Source organism: Erythrolamprus reginae, chromosome 3 (assembly GCF_031021105.1).
Source record: "Erythrolamprus reginae isolate rEryReg1 chromosome 3, rEryReg1.hap1, whole genome shotgun sequence".
Lineage (NCBI taxonomy): Eukaryota > Metazoa > Chordata > Lepidosauria > Squamata > Dipsadidae > Erythrolamprus > Erythrolamprus reginae.
The window spans coordinates 80,391,251-80,409,831 of NC_091952.1; the positions used below are offsets into that span (position 1 = coordinate 80,391,251).

The 18,581-nt window shown below is 38.8% G+C and overlaps 1 protein-coding gene across 10 annotated transcripts in view; it reads right to left on the reverse strand.

Annotated features, from left to right (window-relative positions):
* DAB1 (DAB adaptor protein 1) overlaps positions 1-18,581 on the reverse strand; it is a 283,159-nt gene that overhangs the window by 119,426 nt on the left and 145,152 nt on the right. For all 10 annotated transcript variants that reach the window (XM_070746003.1, XM_070745995.1, XM_070745997.1 and 7 more), the window contains one exon: positions 2,490-2,629. In XM_070746003.1, the coding sequence (XP_070602104.1) occupies positions 2,490-2,629 (140 nt within the window). The remainder of the gene's footprint in view (positions 1-2,489; positions 2,630-18,581) is intronic.

An 18,581-nucleotide genomic window follows, 5' to 3' on the forward strand; every position in this document is an offset into this window, starting at 1 on the left:
CCAAACTTTAGAAGGGAGGCGAACAGAGGGCAGGGAGGAGCAGCTAAAGGGGTCAGGTGGAAGAAGCAAGGCTAGGCTAAAGGGTGAGTGGGAAGGAAGAAAGGCAAGGGGGCGCCCCTCCCTTTTCTTTCTTCAAAAGACACCGTTTCAGTGCCTTTGCAAGCACGTTGTTCTCTGCAAAATCTTTCCTCCTCCAAGCCGCCCCTCCCTTTTATTTCTTCAAAAAAGGGGGAAAAAAGAAACCCCTTCATCCCAGCAGCAGCTGCTTGGGTTCATAAGGTGAAAATAGTTCGGAAGAAGAGGCAAAAAAATCTTAAACACCGGGTTCGTATCTTGAAAAGTTTGTTAGAAGAGGCGTTCGTAAGATGAGGTACCACTGTATTTGAATTTTCAGGAGTGGGTGTGTAAATTTTGTGTTTCTTCAGACAGATAGTGTGGCTGCAGCAGTACAGTGTTCCCTCGATTTTTGCGGGGGATGCGTTCCGAGACCACCCGCAAAAGTTGAATTTCCGCGAAGTAGAGATGCGGAAGTAAATACACTATTTTTGGCTATGAACAGTATCACAAGCCTTCCCTTAACACTTTAAACCCCTAAATTGCAATTTTCCATTCCCTTAGCAACCATTCAGATTATTACTCACCATGTTTATTTATTAAAGTTTATTTAAAAAAATATTTATTAAAGGCAGACGAAAGTTTGGCCATGACATATGACATCATCGGGTGGGAAAAACCGTGGTATAGGGAAAACCCCCGCAAAGTATTTTTTTATTAATATTTTTGAAAAACCGTGGTATAGACTTTCCGTGAAGTTCGAACCCGCGAAAATCGAGGAAACACTGTATTTCAAAATGGCATCTGTAAGTGATGTACATTACAAGCAGTGTATCGTCAATGATTTTCTCACTGTGGAGAAAGAACATTCACAAACGTTTGTGTACAGTTTATGGAGAATCTGAAGTCGACAGAAGTTAGTCACTGGGCACAGAGGGTGAGGCCATTAGAGGTGATTCGCACAGTACAGAAATTGCTTCATGACCAGAACAAGGAGTGGTACTGACAGGGCATACACGTCCTTGTGTCTCGCTGGAGGAAGGCCATAGAATAGGGCAGAGATTACATGGAAAAATAGGGAGTGTAGAAGAAACATTCTTTCTTGTGTGTAAGTTTCATTGTTCAATAAATAATTGTTGAAGAAGAAAAAATGTGGTGCATTACTTTCTGGGCAACCCTCTTAGAAGGAATGATTATAAGCAATGAGCCAGGGAAAACTATTAGGTGAAATTCCTAGCTACAAGGCTACATGGGTTTGAACTTTAAGTGTCAGAAATAGGTCAAAGAGCACTTCAAGTTCTTTGGAGAGCTTGAAGAATGTGTTGCTCAATCTCAATCAGGCTACATATCTCTTTATTATTAACATTAATCAGGGTCATGGAGTGAAATAGCTATAATATACACATACAATTTTGAGATTAAGAATTATCTGTTTATTAATCCATCTCCTGATGGAATTAGAGACAAGTCATGGCAGGATGCAAAGATGTCTGACTGCCTTCTCAGTATTTATTGCTTATATACAGTTTTCCAAGCAGCCAAAGGTAAAATAAAGCAACAGCATTTTCATTGCTGAATTCCTCCCCACCAATCTTTGAAAACAACCTGTTGTTATAACCTAGATAAGATCACGTACCAGCCACAGACACTGTCTTAGATCATTCTGGCTATGTGAATGGGGTGATGGGCTGAGGGGCTTGTTTAAGGTAGGCAGTATGCTGCACACACCCTCCACCTGGCCCTCATCCCTACAATCTCCATTTAGGATCATCAGCCCATCTGTGATTAAATGAAGGTATGAATATCATATTTGCATGGTGTTACATGACTGAGAAAGCTTCAGAGAGAGACTATAAAAAACATGACGGGCAAATACAAAAGTTTGTACATTCCAAAACACAAATTGCATGGAATCAAGGAGAAATATCTAAATTATAACACATAATTTAATTCCTACACCTAATATAATTAGCCTAAATGTCTAAATTAGATCGCATAACGTAATTCCTACAGCTAAATTGTAGAATTTTAGCTGTACAGCAAGGTGCCATTTTTGATGGTATCAAACCTGCCAAATCAAATGTCAAATCCAAAAGTTGGAACTTCTCCTATTTATGTCCAAAAAAAGAGATAATACACTAAATATACAAAGTACTCCAATGCAATTTTAGATTTGAAGTTGGATTGTAAATAAACTGTTCCTTTCCAAAGAGTTAAAAATTCGATGATTCTTTTCAAGACCTTGTCCCAAAAGATTTACATCCTTATTTCAAACAATGTTTAGGTTGCTTCGAAGTTAACTCATATAAATTAGAATTACACACACATGCACGTGAGCACATGTGTGTGCACACATGCACATGATTACAGACATACTTTTATGTAAATATTATAATTAGTATTGAAGGTAAGTATTTTAAGTATTTTCACAGCACCTTTAATTTCATCATGGAATCTTGACATAACTTGTCACCTCTTGCTGCAGAGACTTCGTCTATCCCAATGAGTTTTGCTTTGTATCGAACACCGTCACCTTTAAACCTCTTTATTAAAGTTGCTTCACTACGATCCTGACCTGAAAAGAGAGATATAAGCTTGTAACCCTCATAGCTGTATAAAAATATCGAAAGTTAAATACTTATAATCAAGCTTAAATTTATCATACATATATAATGTATCTACAAGCATTGCTTCCATCTGTTATTCTTGTTTTGGCCACTTCAAATGGGAGGAGGGGTAGTAAAAAGATTAATAGTGTCATATTTCTCAATGAAATTATAAAAGCCACTTATACTTTTAAACTAATTACTAGTTTCTGAATACATATGGAAAAGGAGATAATATCAAAGGATGCATCTTTCCTTTTTTTTATTATATGAGAACTGTTAATGATGCCAGAACTGTATTAATTATTGACCAAAAGTCACATTTAAAATAAACGAGTCATAACTTTATCAAATCAAGCAAAGTATTATTTTCTCTTTTAGACTAAATTATTATATATAACATGTGTTTGATATAACACAGTCCAAATTGGAACTAATATCTATGATTTGACATTGTAAGATCTTTGTGGCATTTAAAATTACCAATATTATTATTCAAATCACATATTGCTATTCTTGGTTTTCAGCCAGGCTTTTTTATTGACATGCTAAAATATTTTGTGTTCAAGATACAGATTATGTCTTAACTGCTCTTTAGTTGGGTCCTATACATGCAAGTTTTTAAAGCAGCAAGTGAATATGTATAAAGTCATTTTCATATTTATATCAGATCTGATGATGCTTGCATATAGATATAATTTCTTGTTTTACTATTATAGTACCCTTTACTGTTTTGGAAGAAATGTAACAAAAAACTTGTTAATAGTTGAATTGGAAGAAAACTGGAAATGCCAAGTAAGGCTGTGGAAGCCTAAAACATTCCAGAAGGCAGTAACTCACCAATTTCTTGCTATTATCAATAATAACCAGGGATGGGCTGGTTATGGGGGGGAATGGGAGAGATGCAGCAGGGCAGCAGAAATGGAGTTCCAGCCCAGAACACCCAATTTGCACTGAAAGATGTTGAAAGAAAATGCAGGGTGTCCTGCATAAGCCACGCCCACAGTGTGGTAGTAAAAATTTTGGTAGGCCTTCACTGACATTAACACATAGTCAGCAGAAGCTGAGCTCTGTCAAAGTAGATGTTTCTATGTTTACACAATATTTTTGTTTCTTCTGAAGTAAATTTGTTGGATATGGGGTGGGGGAAGGAACACGCTCCAATTTATTTATGCAGCCATGTGAGACTACCATGTGAGAGTTTTCGGTGAATACAAAATGCCAGGTATAGAGTTAAAAAACAGAAACAAATAACAAAATAGAGGACAGTGAGGGAGAAAGGAAAGTTACTTCTGTAGTTTTCAACTGAGATGTCTTTCTAAAAGATAGTAACATAAAATATTTTGTTAAGGTCCAAACCTCTTAACTAAACTCCAGCTAATTAGATTTCACAATGAAATTAGATTTCAAAAGAAAGTATATTGAAATTAGACAACTCTGTTATCCAAACAATGGCAATGTAGTGATCGATGTCTACATTGAGATTGGTTCCAAAATGGTTATGCCATGCGACTAGAAGAAAAGGGCACAGGAATTTAAACTTGATTTCACTCTAGATAGGGGTTACATTTCAGTTGCTGGAATGAAGAGAGTTGATTTGGTCTAGTGCAGTGGTTCTCAACCTTTCTAAGGGCGTGACCCCTTAATACAATTCCTCGTGTTGTGGTGACCCCCAACCATAAGTCTAGCGCCAATTTTCCCAACAGAACTTTGAGCTGATTGGCAGGAAGGTCAGAGAGACGCCCCCACTATAAACGCCTGATAGGTCGGATTGTAAAAATATAGTCCAAGATGCCAGAATAGAAGCTTTAGTTCCTAATACCAGGAGAAATTTGTCTTTTCCCAGGGTCTCTGGCGACTCCCGTGAAATGGTCATTCGACCCCCAAAGGGGTCCAGACCCCCAGGTTGAGAACCACTGGTCTAGTGGTTAAGGCACAAGGTTAATTTTAGTCCCACCTTAGCCATGAAAACCAACTGGGTGACTTTAGACCAGTAACTCTATTTCAGTCCAACTCACCTAACAGGGCTGATGTGGGGAAAATAAAGAGGAAGAAGGTGTGTTGAGTATGTTTTCTGTCTTGCCTTAGTTATAAAAATAATAGAGGTGGGGGATCTAAATAAATAAATAAAATAAGAATAAAAAAACTTTTCATTATTTTTTTCACTTTTTAAACAATAAGTCTTCCTTAGAGCTTGTGTGGCCTTATATGCCTATTGCGTTTTTTTCAGTTCCTCAAAAAAGGAATGACGGATTAAAATAATCTGAACTTGAAAATGCATGTATTTACTCATTTACATACTTAAAAATAAGAATAAATGCTAATGCGAGCAGATGTTAGCCAAGTGAGTCCTGGTGCATTCATGAAAATCTAGGCATCCCAATTTTGGAACTGTCTGTCACAAACTCTAGTCCTCAGAGTTTGGCAGCTGTAGATTTTACGACAATGCTTCCCAAATAGTGAGGCGGGCCCCCTTGGGGGGGAGGCATGGAGTGATGCCAGGGGAGGCGCATGATCCTGGGAAACATGCTTTTTTTGCTGCAGGGTATATGCACACAGCACAGAGCAGGAGATATGAAGTGCAGATAACAAATCCTTAAGGGACACCATGGAAAAATATTTAACGATGAAAAGGAAGAAGGAGAGAGATGGAGATAATGAGACAAACATAAGTCTCCAGAAAGCTAAGACGAGGAAGTATGACAAAGTGTATGTAGCGCTTGGCTTCACAGTGCCTATGGTGGGAAATGAGGAAAGACCAGTATGTTTACTGTGTCTAAAAATGTTGGCAGCAAACAGCATGGAGCCAAATAAGGTGTCACCTAAACACATTGCATCCCAATCATGTTTGAGTTTTTTTCAGCGAAAATGTGTCAAATATTGCAAACAATTGTTCCGGCAGAGAGTTGGGGGCGGGGGGCGGGAAATGTTTATTTCTTCCAAGGGTGGGGGGGTGGGGGTAACAGAAAATACTTGAGAAGCCATGCTTTACCACAAGGATGTGCCCTAGCTGTACATTCTAAAGTGACTGAAAATAAGGAGTTTTTTAAATTAAAGAGCATTTATCTATTTGTTGTTTAAACGAGCTAAAATGGAATGCAGAAGATAAGACGTAGTTAAACTATCAATATTTTACAGAAAAGATGTGATTATTATATATTTTAACATACATTAAAAAAATAGTTTACACCTCTTTCTCCTTGTACTGTACATGGATGTATTCAAAGCTACCTAATATTTCCAAGCTTAATTGCATGAACAATAACGAACACTAATCTCTCCTCAAAATGCAAGAATCTACCCATTAAGGAGAATATTCCTAATTCTGAATCCACGCTCAGTATTGTTGAAAACTTCAGCTAGCAGTTGTAATAGTTTTCCAGTTTTGAAATCCATAAGTATAAAATTCTCTTTTAAAATTTCAATATTTCCTTTCTCATCCTCATGGGGTTTTATTTGAGTGATATTATGGGTACATAATCCATTTTTTTCCTGTTTTCATTGAGGGAAAGAATATGATACTTTAAATGTTGGTAGTTGTTTACACATTTAAAAGCAATTAAACAAGTTATCATCTATGTTGGACCTTGAAAGGACCGGGTTTACTCCTGAGTTTATCAAATGATTGTGCTCATCTTCCCCTGAACAATATCATCTAAAAGACTAATGGCACATTGATTACTAGTCAGAAACTGTAAGTAATGTTTAAATTATGCGGGAGGGAAATGCTGAGGCAGATGTTACTAGTCAGAGATAAGAACAATAAAGGAACAATAGCAACACTATGCTCTGAGGAGAAAAAAAAATCACATCTGGATGCACAACAATGCTTTACTTAACCATAATGCTATTATATATGTAGTTTGTAAACATTCATGTTTCAATTTGTTTATGTGATAATAAATAAAACTTAATTGGTACACCCTTGTTTTAACAATTTTCAGTTTTCCAATGCCATTATATGGTATATGCAATTCCCCAAATATATAATTTTATATGCTTCTTCAGTTTCACAATGACTGCTCCTCATTTGTTGGTGGAACAAGACTATTTTGGAGAGAATAAAATACAATCCCATTTTACAGAAGTGATTAAAATGTCAGAACTAAATCTAGAAAGACAAAGAATACTTTCAGCCACAGAAGCTCACAAGTTGACCTGGGGCCAGTCACTCTCTCTTTACCAAATAACCTTACAGAGTTCCTGAGATGAAAATTGGAAGAAGGAAGTATTATCTATATATGCCAACTACAGATTTTAAATGGGGAAAAAAATTGATTAAATCCATTGATAGATAAATAACCATAGTTCAAGAATTTGCAAGTCTTTTCCACTTGCAATCTCCTTATTTGCTCAACACTATTAAACTATTTACTAAATCTGCACTACTATTAATCTTCTCATAATTCCCATCATCCATCTCCTCCCACAAATGATTGTATGACTGTAACTTTATGGCTTGTATCCTTACAATTTATATTGACTGTTTCCTACTATGATTTGATTGTTTATTTGTACCCAGACAAGTAGGGTACAAATAAGGTTGGACCCTATGATTCTTGGAACTTACCTTTTCTTTTATGTACACTGAGAGCATGTGCACCAAGACAAATTCCTTGTGTGTCCAATCACACTTGGCCTATTCTATTTTATTCTATTCTATTTGGCAAAAAGGAGAAATGAAACTAAATTGCCTTAAATTTTAGAGTATAAATGGAATAAATAGAGTATTTATGACATCTTCTGCAGCTGATTAGAAATGATCTAAGAGCAACACTGAGCTCACTGCGGGATGATTGGAAATGTTGGTGCTTGATATGGCAATACCAGGAAATAATAAAAGAAAAGGCAAAGAATTGGAGAATATCACGAAGTATCAAGAATTGAAAAATGAAACTGAAATACTATGGTATCCAATCATGGTGGTCCCAGTGGTTTTCAGAACACCGGGTGCCATACAAATATGTTGGTGGCATTTAGAAAAAATGTGTATTGACATTTGTCAATTACAAAAGGTCACACTGCATACACACACACATGTTACACCAATACATTATGATAGGCATTTGTCCAGAATGATATAGGACAGTGATGGAAAACCCTTTTTGGATTGCTTACATTTCTTACGAAGTAATCATCACTTAATTCCTTGGGGTTTTCTTTTGGAGGTATATGCGAATACAATTGCAGCTTAGGTGATGAAAATTAAATTAACATATGGATTAATAAACAATCCCCATGCATAACTCTGATGAAATTAGGACTCATAAGACATTTTACTGAAACTGGAATACTATAAGAGATGCCATAATTCATTCAGATTGGACGGAGCATGAAACTCAAGATTTTACTTTTTTTAAATCTAACACAAGGAAGGAAGGAAGGAAGGAAGGAAGGAAGGAAGGAAGGAAGGAAGGAAGGAAGGAAGGTTTTATAATATTTGTGAAATGATACAATGGGCAGATGATTAAATATTTAAAAATAATTAATTCAATGAATTGTTAAAAACCAGAGTGATTCTTTATTGTGCTTAATTCTTCTAATCACAACATTTGTTGACAAGTAGAAAGATCTTTGAGTCTAACAAAGTGCTAAGTTTTATCATTCTTTCACTTCACAGTCAGTCTCTCACTCTGCAGGATTTTGGGATCTGAGAAAGCTGTCCTGCCCTAGCAAATTGTTTTATACAAACAAGTGAATTAATATCTGAGTACTAATGCATGGTCTAGGAAATTTTTAATGATCATTAGGGAAGTGTGCCAAATTTGGGTACCAAGGCACAGTGAGATAAAGTTATCACAATAAATTCAGATTTTGAGTCACAACACATTCTCTCCAAGGGTTTCTTTTTTTTTTCTTGAGTGACAAGGATTGGTGTGGACAAGGCATTGATTGGATAATTCCCTGTGGCTATAAAGAATTCATTTTTAAGAGCATGGGGGCAAGGGGATACTTAGCAATGTTGTACAAACTTGGCAATTAAAAATGTGTGGACTTCAAGCCCCAGAATTTCCTAGTCAGATATGGCCAAATTTGAAAACTTTTACTTTAAAATGTTTCCAATTGTGTGACATTTAAAAAACAAACAAAACAGTTTTTCATTTTCATTCTAGCAGGAATAGCAGGAAATTATACTTCTGTTTGTTAAAGAAGAAAATAATGCTATAAATATATATTGCACATAAAGTCCCAGCATATTTCATGGGGAAACCTTTTGTCAGGAAAAGGGGCATTGGACCTACGTCTCTTCTACGATGGTGGATATAGCAGCCATGCATGGGTTAATCCTGTCGATAACTGGATTGAGCCTGCTAAACTTCTAATATTGTTGTTGTTGGTGATTCCTGGCATGAAGGAGCTAAGCGGCAGACTCCGTTGTGCTACAGTCATCACAACCTACTACAATAGCCTAAGTCAATTGAAACCTCAAATAAATTAGGGAATGTCTGGCTGCTATATCCACCATCGTAGAAGAGGTGTATCAGGTAGGACCAATGCATCTTCTCTCTCATGGTGGATATAGTAGCCATGCATGGGACATACCCAAGCTGACAGTCCAAGAGGGTGAATCGGTTGACAAGGCCTCAATCCCGCACAACAGCCAAAAGATGCCTTCATTAATGCATAAGAATCAATTTTGTAAAGTTTCACAAAAGATGTGGGAGTAACCCAGGTAGCCATCCGGCATACCTCCTCTAGCAGCACCTGAGTTGTCGAGGTAGCCACACTTCTGGTCGAATGGGCAGTGGGTTGTGAGGGAGATTTCTTGGCCTGCATCTCATAAGCCTTGGTGATAGTGGATCAAATCCATCTTCCTACACTATTGTTTAGAGAACTTCTATTTCTTGAATATTTGCCATCAAAATTTAAAAGTATGATTTCTAAGACATCTTAGAATTGGGGAAAAAATTTAATCAGCAGCCTAAAGAAGAAACCTAAACTAAATCCAAATCATAAGTGGAGAAAGGGTGGACAGACCTTTGGATTATGCAAATTAAGAGAGTGAGCCCAGCATTCATATATTTAAACTTGCTAAGCTATTTTTAGCTAAATTGATGCCGTGATTTTTCTTATTAAAATTGTATTGTTACTTAGACCACTGCCATCACTTAACCTAGAATTCATTGATAAGCCATTGTATCAAAACGCTTTTTCATCACTACGGATATGCAAGATTACAAAATTGATCTGATATAAAATGGAAATCTTTAAACACTTTTCAGCAGAAAGAAAGTATTTTTCTAGTTTTCTCAGATGTATTAGAAAGAGATGGTTATTTATTGCAGTACTCTTTTATTGGATGTACACACACGGATACACTATATTGGCACTATTGGAACTGTGTAAATTGGCACTATTGGAACTGTATATCATGGTCATTATGCACATTACAATACAATTCTGCTGGTTGCCTGGAGGTCACAAACAGACAACTTTAAGGGTGGAAGCTGATCTGCCAGCTAGTCTAGTCTTCTTACTACTTCTGCCAATCTCATTTTCCAAAATCACTTTTGATACATAGTTTTCTTTTACTGAAAGTCTCCAAGGAAGGAGACGCCTGGAGGAAGTAGCTGAACTTCCGATAACAATAGCAATCCAGAGTAGAATGAGACATTTATACTTAAGGATGTATTATATCTGTTTGGTGCATGGTAGCTGAGCAAAATAAAATGATCTAGTTTTGGTTGAAGACTTGAAAACTGATCTAGTTGGCAGCCAAATCAAATATTTCACAAGGAATAAGAACATAAGAAGAGCCATGCTGAATCAGGCCAAAGCCCATTGAGTGCAGCATTCTGTGTCACACAGTGACCCGCCAATTATACATGGGGATCTTGAGCAGAAATAGAAGGCAAAACCCTCCCTTTCCCCAACAAATGGTACCCAAGGCAATCCTGCCTGCCTCAACCAACATAGAGGCGGCACTTGGACATCCATTTCAATAACCACTGATACACTAGGCATCCATGAATCTGTCTAATCCTGCCTGAAGCTATCCAAGCTGACAGCTGTCATGACCTGTGAAGCCACAATCAAAGTTTCAAGCAATGTATTTCAAAAGCTTATAAAGGATTTTATCAGTGAATATTGATTTTCTGTTATGCATCAAAACAGAAGTGAGGAAGTACAGCTTTCTGCAACATCCCACAGTCATGGGAACATGATTTATGAAGTTTTTGCCATTTTTTTATTTCCAGTTTTTGGCAAAAATATGTCCCATGATGAAGGAAGGGTTTGCTTAATGACTACAAAGTTTGACAGCAGCATTTGCTTATCAACACTGGAAAAAAAAACCCTACCATAAAATTAGGCACAAAATTAGGTGACCTGTTTATGAACATCACAAGGTATGAGCAAAATTGTGGCTTAATTATGGTTTAAAGTCAAGGACTACCTATATCAATTTCATCTTTCAAAAGGCATTTACAAAGTCTTTGAGTGCATATTTTCTACTGACAGAACAGGAAGTGTCATGATGGGTTTCTGTACTTATACAGTATACGTATTAATCTAGGAAATAATTTTGTTTGACTGTTAGTGAAAAGCCTGCTTCTAAGCAGCCCTCACTTTAATTTTGCATACAAACAGATTTAAAACAAAGCTTCTGATTATGCTTTTAGGACTGATATAGGAAAAAGATATTGTTATATGAAGATTTCCTTTGGATACCATGGCCAAAACATTTGAAAGTTTTATAGCTTAATTTTTTTTCAAAACATGAAACTGAATTTATATTATAGATCCAGCATGTAATAGTAATTCTTACCAATTGGAAATATCTAATTAAAATGCAATGAAGTGTACATAAATTAAGTCCCAGGACAGAAATGGGAATTTTAAAAAATCTATAGTGGCTGAAATAACAATTAATATTAATTAAAACATTTCCACATAGGCTTATATTCATCACCTTTTCCATGTCCAAATACAATTAAATTTTTGATATGCATGAAGTCTAATTTTCCCTACTATGAACAACAGAAATTTATAATCAAAAACTTTCATAGTGTACTGGAATAAATTTTTGAGGTTGATTTTGATTATCACAAAATTTGTTGGTCAGGCAGGCAGTGTTCCCCCTAAGCTGTGCAGCGTGCTGGGGCATGGGCAAATTCCAAGGATGGCACACCCTTTTTCAAGCCAGCGCACAGGAGCCCGCGCCGTTTCTCCCCGCCTGACAGCTGATCCGCCCTTCTCAAGCTGTGGGCAGGGGAGAAACCCCAGCTTCTCCGGCTCTGGTAGGCTGCCATCGCGTGCGCCCACCTCCCCTGCGATCTCAGAAGAAGGCCTCCTTCCCTGCCAAGCCTCACGGCCGCAGAGGAATCACAGAAACTTTTGCAAACATTGGCTCCTACCACCGCGGTGGCTGCGGCTTCTCCTATTCCTTCTCCTCCTCCGGCTGCCCTCCTGCTGTGCTTCTCAGATGATCAGGTCTTGCGCAGTTCCCGCTCCTTGTCCCATCACCTGTGTCCTGGCACCCCTGGCTGAGTGTTGTCCTGTGGCTGGTCTTGGGCTTCACAGTCGCTTCCTGGTTCCCTCTCCTCCCACTGCCTGTGTCTACCGCCGTCGCCTCCCACCAAGCTGGCGGCCGTCGCCGTGGGTTCCTCAAGTGGGAGCTACCACTTCCCTCCGGCCAGGCCAGCCACGCTGCCGTAGAAAGCGCAGAGGTTATTGCCACCACTTCTGCCTCCACTCAGGGAGCCACCATGGTCACTGCGCCTTTTCCTCTCGCTCAGCTCAAACATGGTGGCTCCCTGAGTGGAGGCGGCAGCAATAACTTCTGCGCTTTCTATGGCCATGTGGCTGGGCTGCCCGGAGGGAAGCGGCAGCTCTGGCACAGGGAAGGAGGTGCTGGTGGTAGACACAGGCGGTGGGAGGAGAGGGAACCAGGAAGCAACCGTGAAGCCCAAGACCAGCTACAGGACGACACTCAGCCATGGGCGCCAGGAAGGAAGGGAGAGAAAGAGGGAATGAAGGAGGGAGAGAAAGAAAGAGTGAGATAGAAAGGATAGAGAGAAAGAGGGATGGAGAGAAAGGAAAGAGAGGAAGGAAACAGAGATGAGAGGAAGGAGGAGAGAGAAAGAGAGAGAACACTGCAGGCTGGGAAGGGATTAATGATGGACTCAGGACGGCATAAAACAGCAAAATGTATACAAAACTTTTAAAAATACCCCAAAGTAGATACAATAAAAACAAATACAAAAGTTAAAACCTAATATAAAGCACACATACAACCATACAACCATTCATACCAGAACAGAATACTATTGCTCAACGGTCCCAGACCTGCTGGCATAACCATGTTTTCAAAGCTTTTCGTAAGGCCTAGCAAGTGGGAGTGGTACGAATCTCTGAGGGGAGTTGGTTCCAGAGGACTGGAGCCGCAACAGAAAAAGCCCTTCCCCGCGGTCCCATAAGCCAACATTGCTTGGCCGACAGACCCGAATAAGGCCAACTCTGTGCAATCTAATCAGTCGCTGGGGCAATGTGAGGTAGAAGACAGTCCCGTAAATAATCTGGTTCTAAGCCATGAAGGGCTTTATAGGTAATAACCAACACTTTAAATTTGCGTTTGGAGACCGATCGGAACCCAGTGCAGCTCACGGAGTGATGGACTAATATGGGTGTACAGTAATACCTCATGATACGAACTTAATTGGTGCAAGGAGGAGGTTCGTAAGATGAAAGGTTCGTAAGACGTAACATTGTTTCCCATAGGAAACAATGTAAAGTCAATTAATCCGTGCAACCAAAAAACCCCCGCAAAAAAACAGCTTTCGGCGACTGCTGGGAAGCCGCGCGGCTGTTTTAAAAGGTGACAGCCGGCCTGGGGGGCTTCCCAGCACCCCCCGAACTCCGAACCCGGGTTCGGGGGGGTGCTGGGAAGCCCCCCAGGCAGGCTGTGACCTTTTAAAACAGCTGCGCCGCTTCCAAGCTGTCTCCTGAAGCCGAACGGCAAAGCCGAACTTCCGCGTTCGGCTTCAGGAGACAGCTGGGAAGCGGCGCGACTCTTTTAAAAGGTCACAGCTGGCCTGGGGGGCTTCCCAGCACCCCCCCCGAACCCTGAACCTGGAAGTTCGGCAAAAGTTCGCTTCCCAGCAACCTCCCGAACCGAACCCGGGGTTCAGAAAATTTTTGCCTCTTCTTACGAACTTTGTTCGAGTTACGAACCGGCGTTCGGGAGGCTTCTGGGAAGCCCCGCCGCCCGGCTGTCACCTTTTAAAACAGCCGCGCGGCTTCCCAGCAGTCTCCGAACGCCGGTTCGTAACTCGAAAAAAGTTCGTAAGAAGAGGCAAAATTTTTCTGAACCCCGGGTTCGTATCACAAGTTGTTTGTAAGACGAGGGGTTCGTATCTTGAGGTACCACTGTATCTGGGTACACCAATAACAGCTCGCACAGCTGCATTCTGGGCTAACTGAAGTCTCTGAACATTCTTTAAGGGTAGCCCCAAGTAGAGCTCATTGCATATATAACATCTACATGGGTGCATATGTTGAAAGTGCATATTTATTTGTTTTTAAAGAAGATAACCCAACTGAATTTGCTCCTGGTTTATTTGTTTTGAAAAATTTCCAAATTCTCACTGAATTAAAGAAGATGGCAATTTGTGAAAATAAACACTTATTTCAGAGCTTTTCTAAATATTCCATTACAGTTGCATTTTTAAAATAAGTAGATATTTTTATTTATGTGTGAATAAGTGATACCTGAACTGTATCAAGTTATCGGATTATCATCTCAGCAGTGATTCCATTTCATTTAGCACTGTCATTCACAGTAAATTCTGTTCAAGAGCTTTTTATAGCCCTTTGTACGATTAGCACTTAAAATAATGGCACTATAGTCAAACAATAAATTTTTCGATGTTTATTTGTAATCAGTTGTTTTATTGAAACAACATGATCACAGCGGATGTCAGTTTCATATATAAATCAGCTTAATCCTTCACAGTGAATATATCTGTTATTGCTTTTTATTATTCTGTAATTTTATAACTTCTATTTTTCTCAAAGAAAGCCAATAGGTACATTTCATCATTTTTTAAAGTTAGACTAATAGCTGATTAAATTATTTCTTAATAGCAGAAAAATAAATCATAATTAAGACAAGAGGGCAAATTTATTTGGATAACCTATTTGGAGTCTACGGAGAGGGGCGGAATACAAATCTAAATAATAATAATAATAATAACAACAACAACAACAACAAACAACAACAACAACAACAACAACCTCTTCATGAATTGCATTTGATTGATTTATAGTAAATTTCAGCGAGAAATTATATTTAGTAGAAATCTATAGGAAGAGTCACTCACATACTTCTCAGATTAATGAAGGAAAGGATGGTGATACATTCCACACCCTTATTCAAGATTTCACTAAGTATTTTTAATGTTCAACTTCTAACTTGAAGATATATGAGTATTCATAGAAATATCAGTTCAGCTAAAAGCTATTATCATTCAGTTTGGCCCTATATTCAACTGTTTGTTAGCACAGTTGATCGGAACACATCATTTATCTTCCTGTGAAACAGAAAAGGCATTTGTAATATTTTAGAGACACACCTCATTTTAAGCTATTTGTGTGAAAAACAAACAACTGCTTTCATGAAAATTTAGAGGAAATGCTGTAAACTTTAGTAGTATATATTTCTATATACAGTACTACTTTTTAACCATACACAATATTGCAGTATCAGGGAAAGTTTGAGCAGCTAAGTGCAGCCCATAAAGTCAAGATGTATTTAAAAAGAAACACAGCCTATATCTGATGAAGATTAATTGTCCCCCACTGCAATGCAGAAAACAAAAAGATAAATCAATTTAAGTAGGCTGAATGTAATGACAATACAATGCAATGAATGTTGTGAAAGCAAGTCTTATTAAGGAGCTTAATAATACTTAACATCTAGCTCAACTGTGGTTACTCAATAGTGTTATCAAGGCAATAAATCTATGCATATTTGTAAACATATGCATTTCCTTCACCATTTATACAATGGGAAATTGTTTTTACCCTTCAGAGATGCAAAGGAGGAAAAACATAGCAGGACCTCTTTTAAAATCTTACTTTCTGCCCTGTTAAACTTCTGGTGTATATTCAGAAGTTAAGTATCAAGCATTACTCTCGCTCACACTGAGGGATGTAGAGTCATCAGAAAAATAATGAAAATGATGCAGTACATTCTTTCCCTAGATGTAAAGAAAGAAAGAAAAATGTTATGTCCTGAGAAGCTGGTAAATTTTCAGTCCAGTCTGACAAGGAAGTGGAGCAGGGACATTCTGATTTGCTCCTTCCCAAAAGGGCTCCCAATTTAAACCCCTCCAGGCAGGGGCTGAGGTTTGCTCACTACAGTGTTTCCTCGATTTTCGCGGGTTCAAACTTCGCGAAAAGTCTATACCACGGTTTTTCAAAAATATTAATTAAAAAAAATACTTCGCGGGTTTTTTTCCTATACCACGGTTTTTCCCACCCAATGACGTCATATGTCATCGCCAAACTTTCGTCTGCCTTTAATAATATTTTTTTTAATAAACTTTAATAAATAAACATGGTGAGTAATAATCTAAATGATTGCTAAGGGAATGGAAAATTGCAATTTAGGGGTTTAAAGTGTTAAAGGAAGGTTTGTGATACTGTTCATAGCCAAAAATAGTGTATTTACATCCGCATCTCTACTTTGCGGAAATTCAACTTTCACGGGCAGTCTCGGAACGCATCCCCCGCGAAAAGCGAGGGAACACTGTATAACCAATAAAGAGCTGAAGTCTCACTGCCAGTCTCCTGCCTCTTTAGCAGTAATGGACAGCCAAATTTTTTACTGCCACACTGTGGGTGTGGCTTGTTTTTTGGGTATGGCTTGATGGTCATGTGGCTGGGTAGGAGTGGCTTGCTGGCCATGTGACCTGGCAGGAGTGGCTTGAACGATCATCATTGTTCAAGTGAACTGTTATTGCCGCACGATGCCTTTTCATCTCACCTGTGGGCACAGTGAGGGCTTCTTGGGGGGGAAAAAGACCGCAGTCCAGACTGCTTCAGCATGGCATGACTCTCCTGACCTTGGGAGGTGGCCGCGTGAGGCTGGAGGGGAGCTGGGTGGGAGAGAGGGAAGCTCATCTGAGGCCATGAAGGAGGAAAGAGGGGAATAGCAAGGAGCGCAGACGCAGCAGCAGCAGCCACAGGGAAAAAAAGGAGAGCCAAGCTGAGATCAATAATCCAGGAAGTCACAGCTGCTGATCAGCTGGAGCTGCGCACGCATCTTCATTTCTGCCGGTGGAACTGCATTCCACCCCGTCCTGCCTGCTGCCCACCCCTGCTCTTTAGTATCTGAACTCAAAAAAAAAAGATAGCTGTCAATTCTCAAGATTCAATGAACAACAGCATATCAAGAGCCACAAAACTGTCTGATGATAGTTGGGCGAAAGACACACTGTGAAAGAGATGAATTAGGGATATCATTCACCTTTTTAACCATGCTTTTTTTTTTTACAAAAACAAAACAAAACAAAAAAACTTGTTCAGTTTAGAGGAACCTAAATGTTCCTGAAGTTATAAAATCTGCTGTGAAGGCTTTTCAGAAGTTGAATAAACAGTTTACACACTGCATATCTGACTTTGTTGTGTTTCAGTCTTTGGGGAAATCATTCAGTTTCTTGGATGCAGAAAGAAACTATTCAGATGAGAGTCAGAAGATTCTGCCTCAGTGATTCAGTGGGCCTGCCTTAGGGCACAACCAGGTAGTATGAGGGAAACCGAGGAACTTTTGACAGCTGAGAAAGAAAACAAAACTTTACACGGAATAAAATCATGATATAAAATCTCCCTATGCCAGGATTAGATGGCCTCAAAGATTATATACATCCCCATTTCAGCATTTTAGCTTTAACATTATTTAAAGGTGTAAGGTGTGAAACATATCCAGGCTTGTATTGTGGCCATTTCTTAATCACCCTGCGCTGAAAGGCTGGTAGTGTGTAAAGAAAATATTTATTTATTTATTTTGTCCAATACACAATGAGGGTTTTAGTGGGTATATATCTGTATACACATAGTAAAATACATGATGAAGGTTATAGAGGAGATACTCATAGTAAAATATATCTAAGAAAGAATAGAAAAGAAAGTAGAAACATAGAAACATAGAAGTCTGACGGCAGAAAAAGACCTCATGGTCCATCTAGTCTGCCCCTACACCATTTTCCGTATTTTATCTTAGGATGGATATATGTTTATCCCAGGCATGTTTAAATTCAGTTACTGTGGATTTACCAACCACGTCTGCTGAAAGTTTGTTCCAAGGATCTACTACTCTTTCAGTAAAATAATATTTTCTCATGTTGCTTTTGATCTTTCCCCCAACTAACTTCAGATTGTGTCCCCTTGTTCTTGTGTTCACTTTCCTATTAAAAACACTTCCCTCCTGGACCTTATTTAACCCTTTAATATATTTAAATGTTTCGATCATGTCCCCCCTTTTCCTTCTGTCCTCCAGACTATACAGATTGAGTTCATTAAGTCTTTCCTGATACGTTTTATGCTTAAGACCTTCCACCATTCTTGTAGCCCGTCTTTGGACGCGTTCAATTTTGTCAATATCTTTTTGTAGGTGAGGTCTCCAGAACTGAACACAGTATTCCAAATGTGGTCTCACCAGCATTCTATATAGTGGGATCATAGGTACAGTATAGTAATAGAACATATCAATGAAAGAACAGAAGAAGAGATATAGGAATAGAAGAAAGGTATAGGAGATAGAGGAGAGCAATAGGACAGGGGACGGAAGGCACTCTAGTGCACTTGTACTCACCCCTTACTGACCTCTTAGGAATCTGGATAGGTCAACCGTAGATAATCTAAGGGTAAAGTGTTGGGGGTTTGGGGATGACACTATGGAGTTTGCCAAGTAGACAGTTT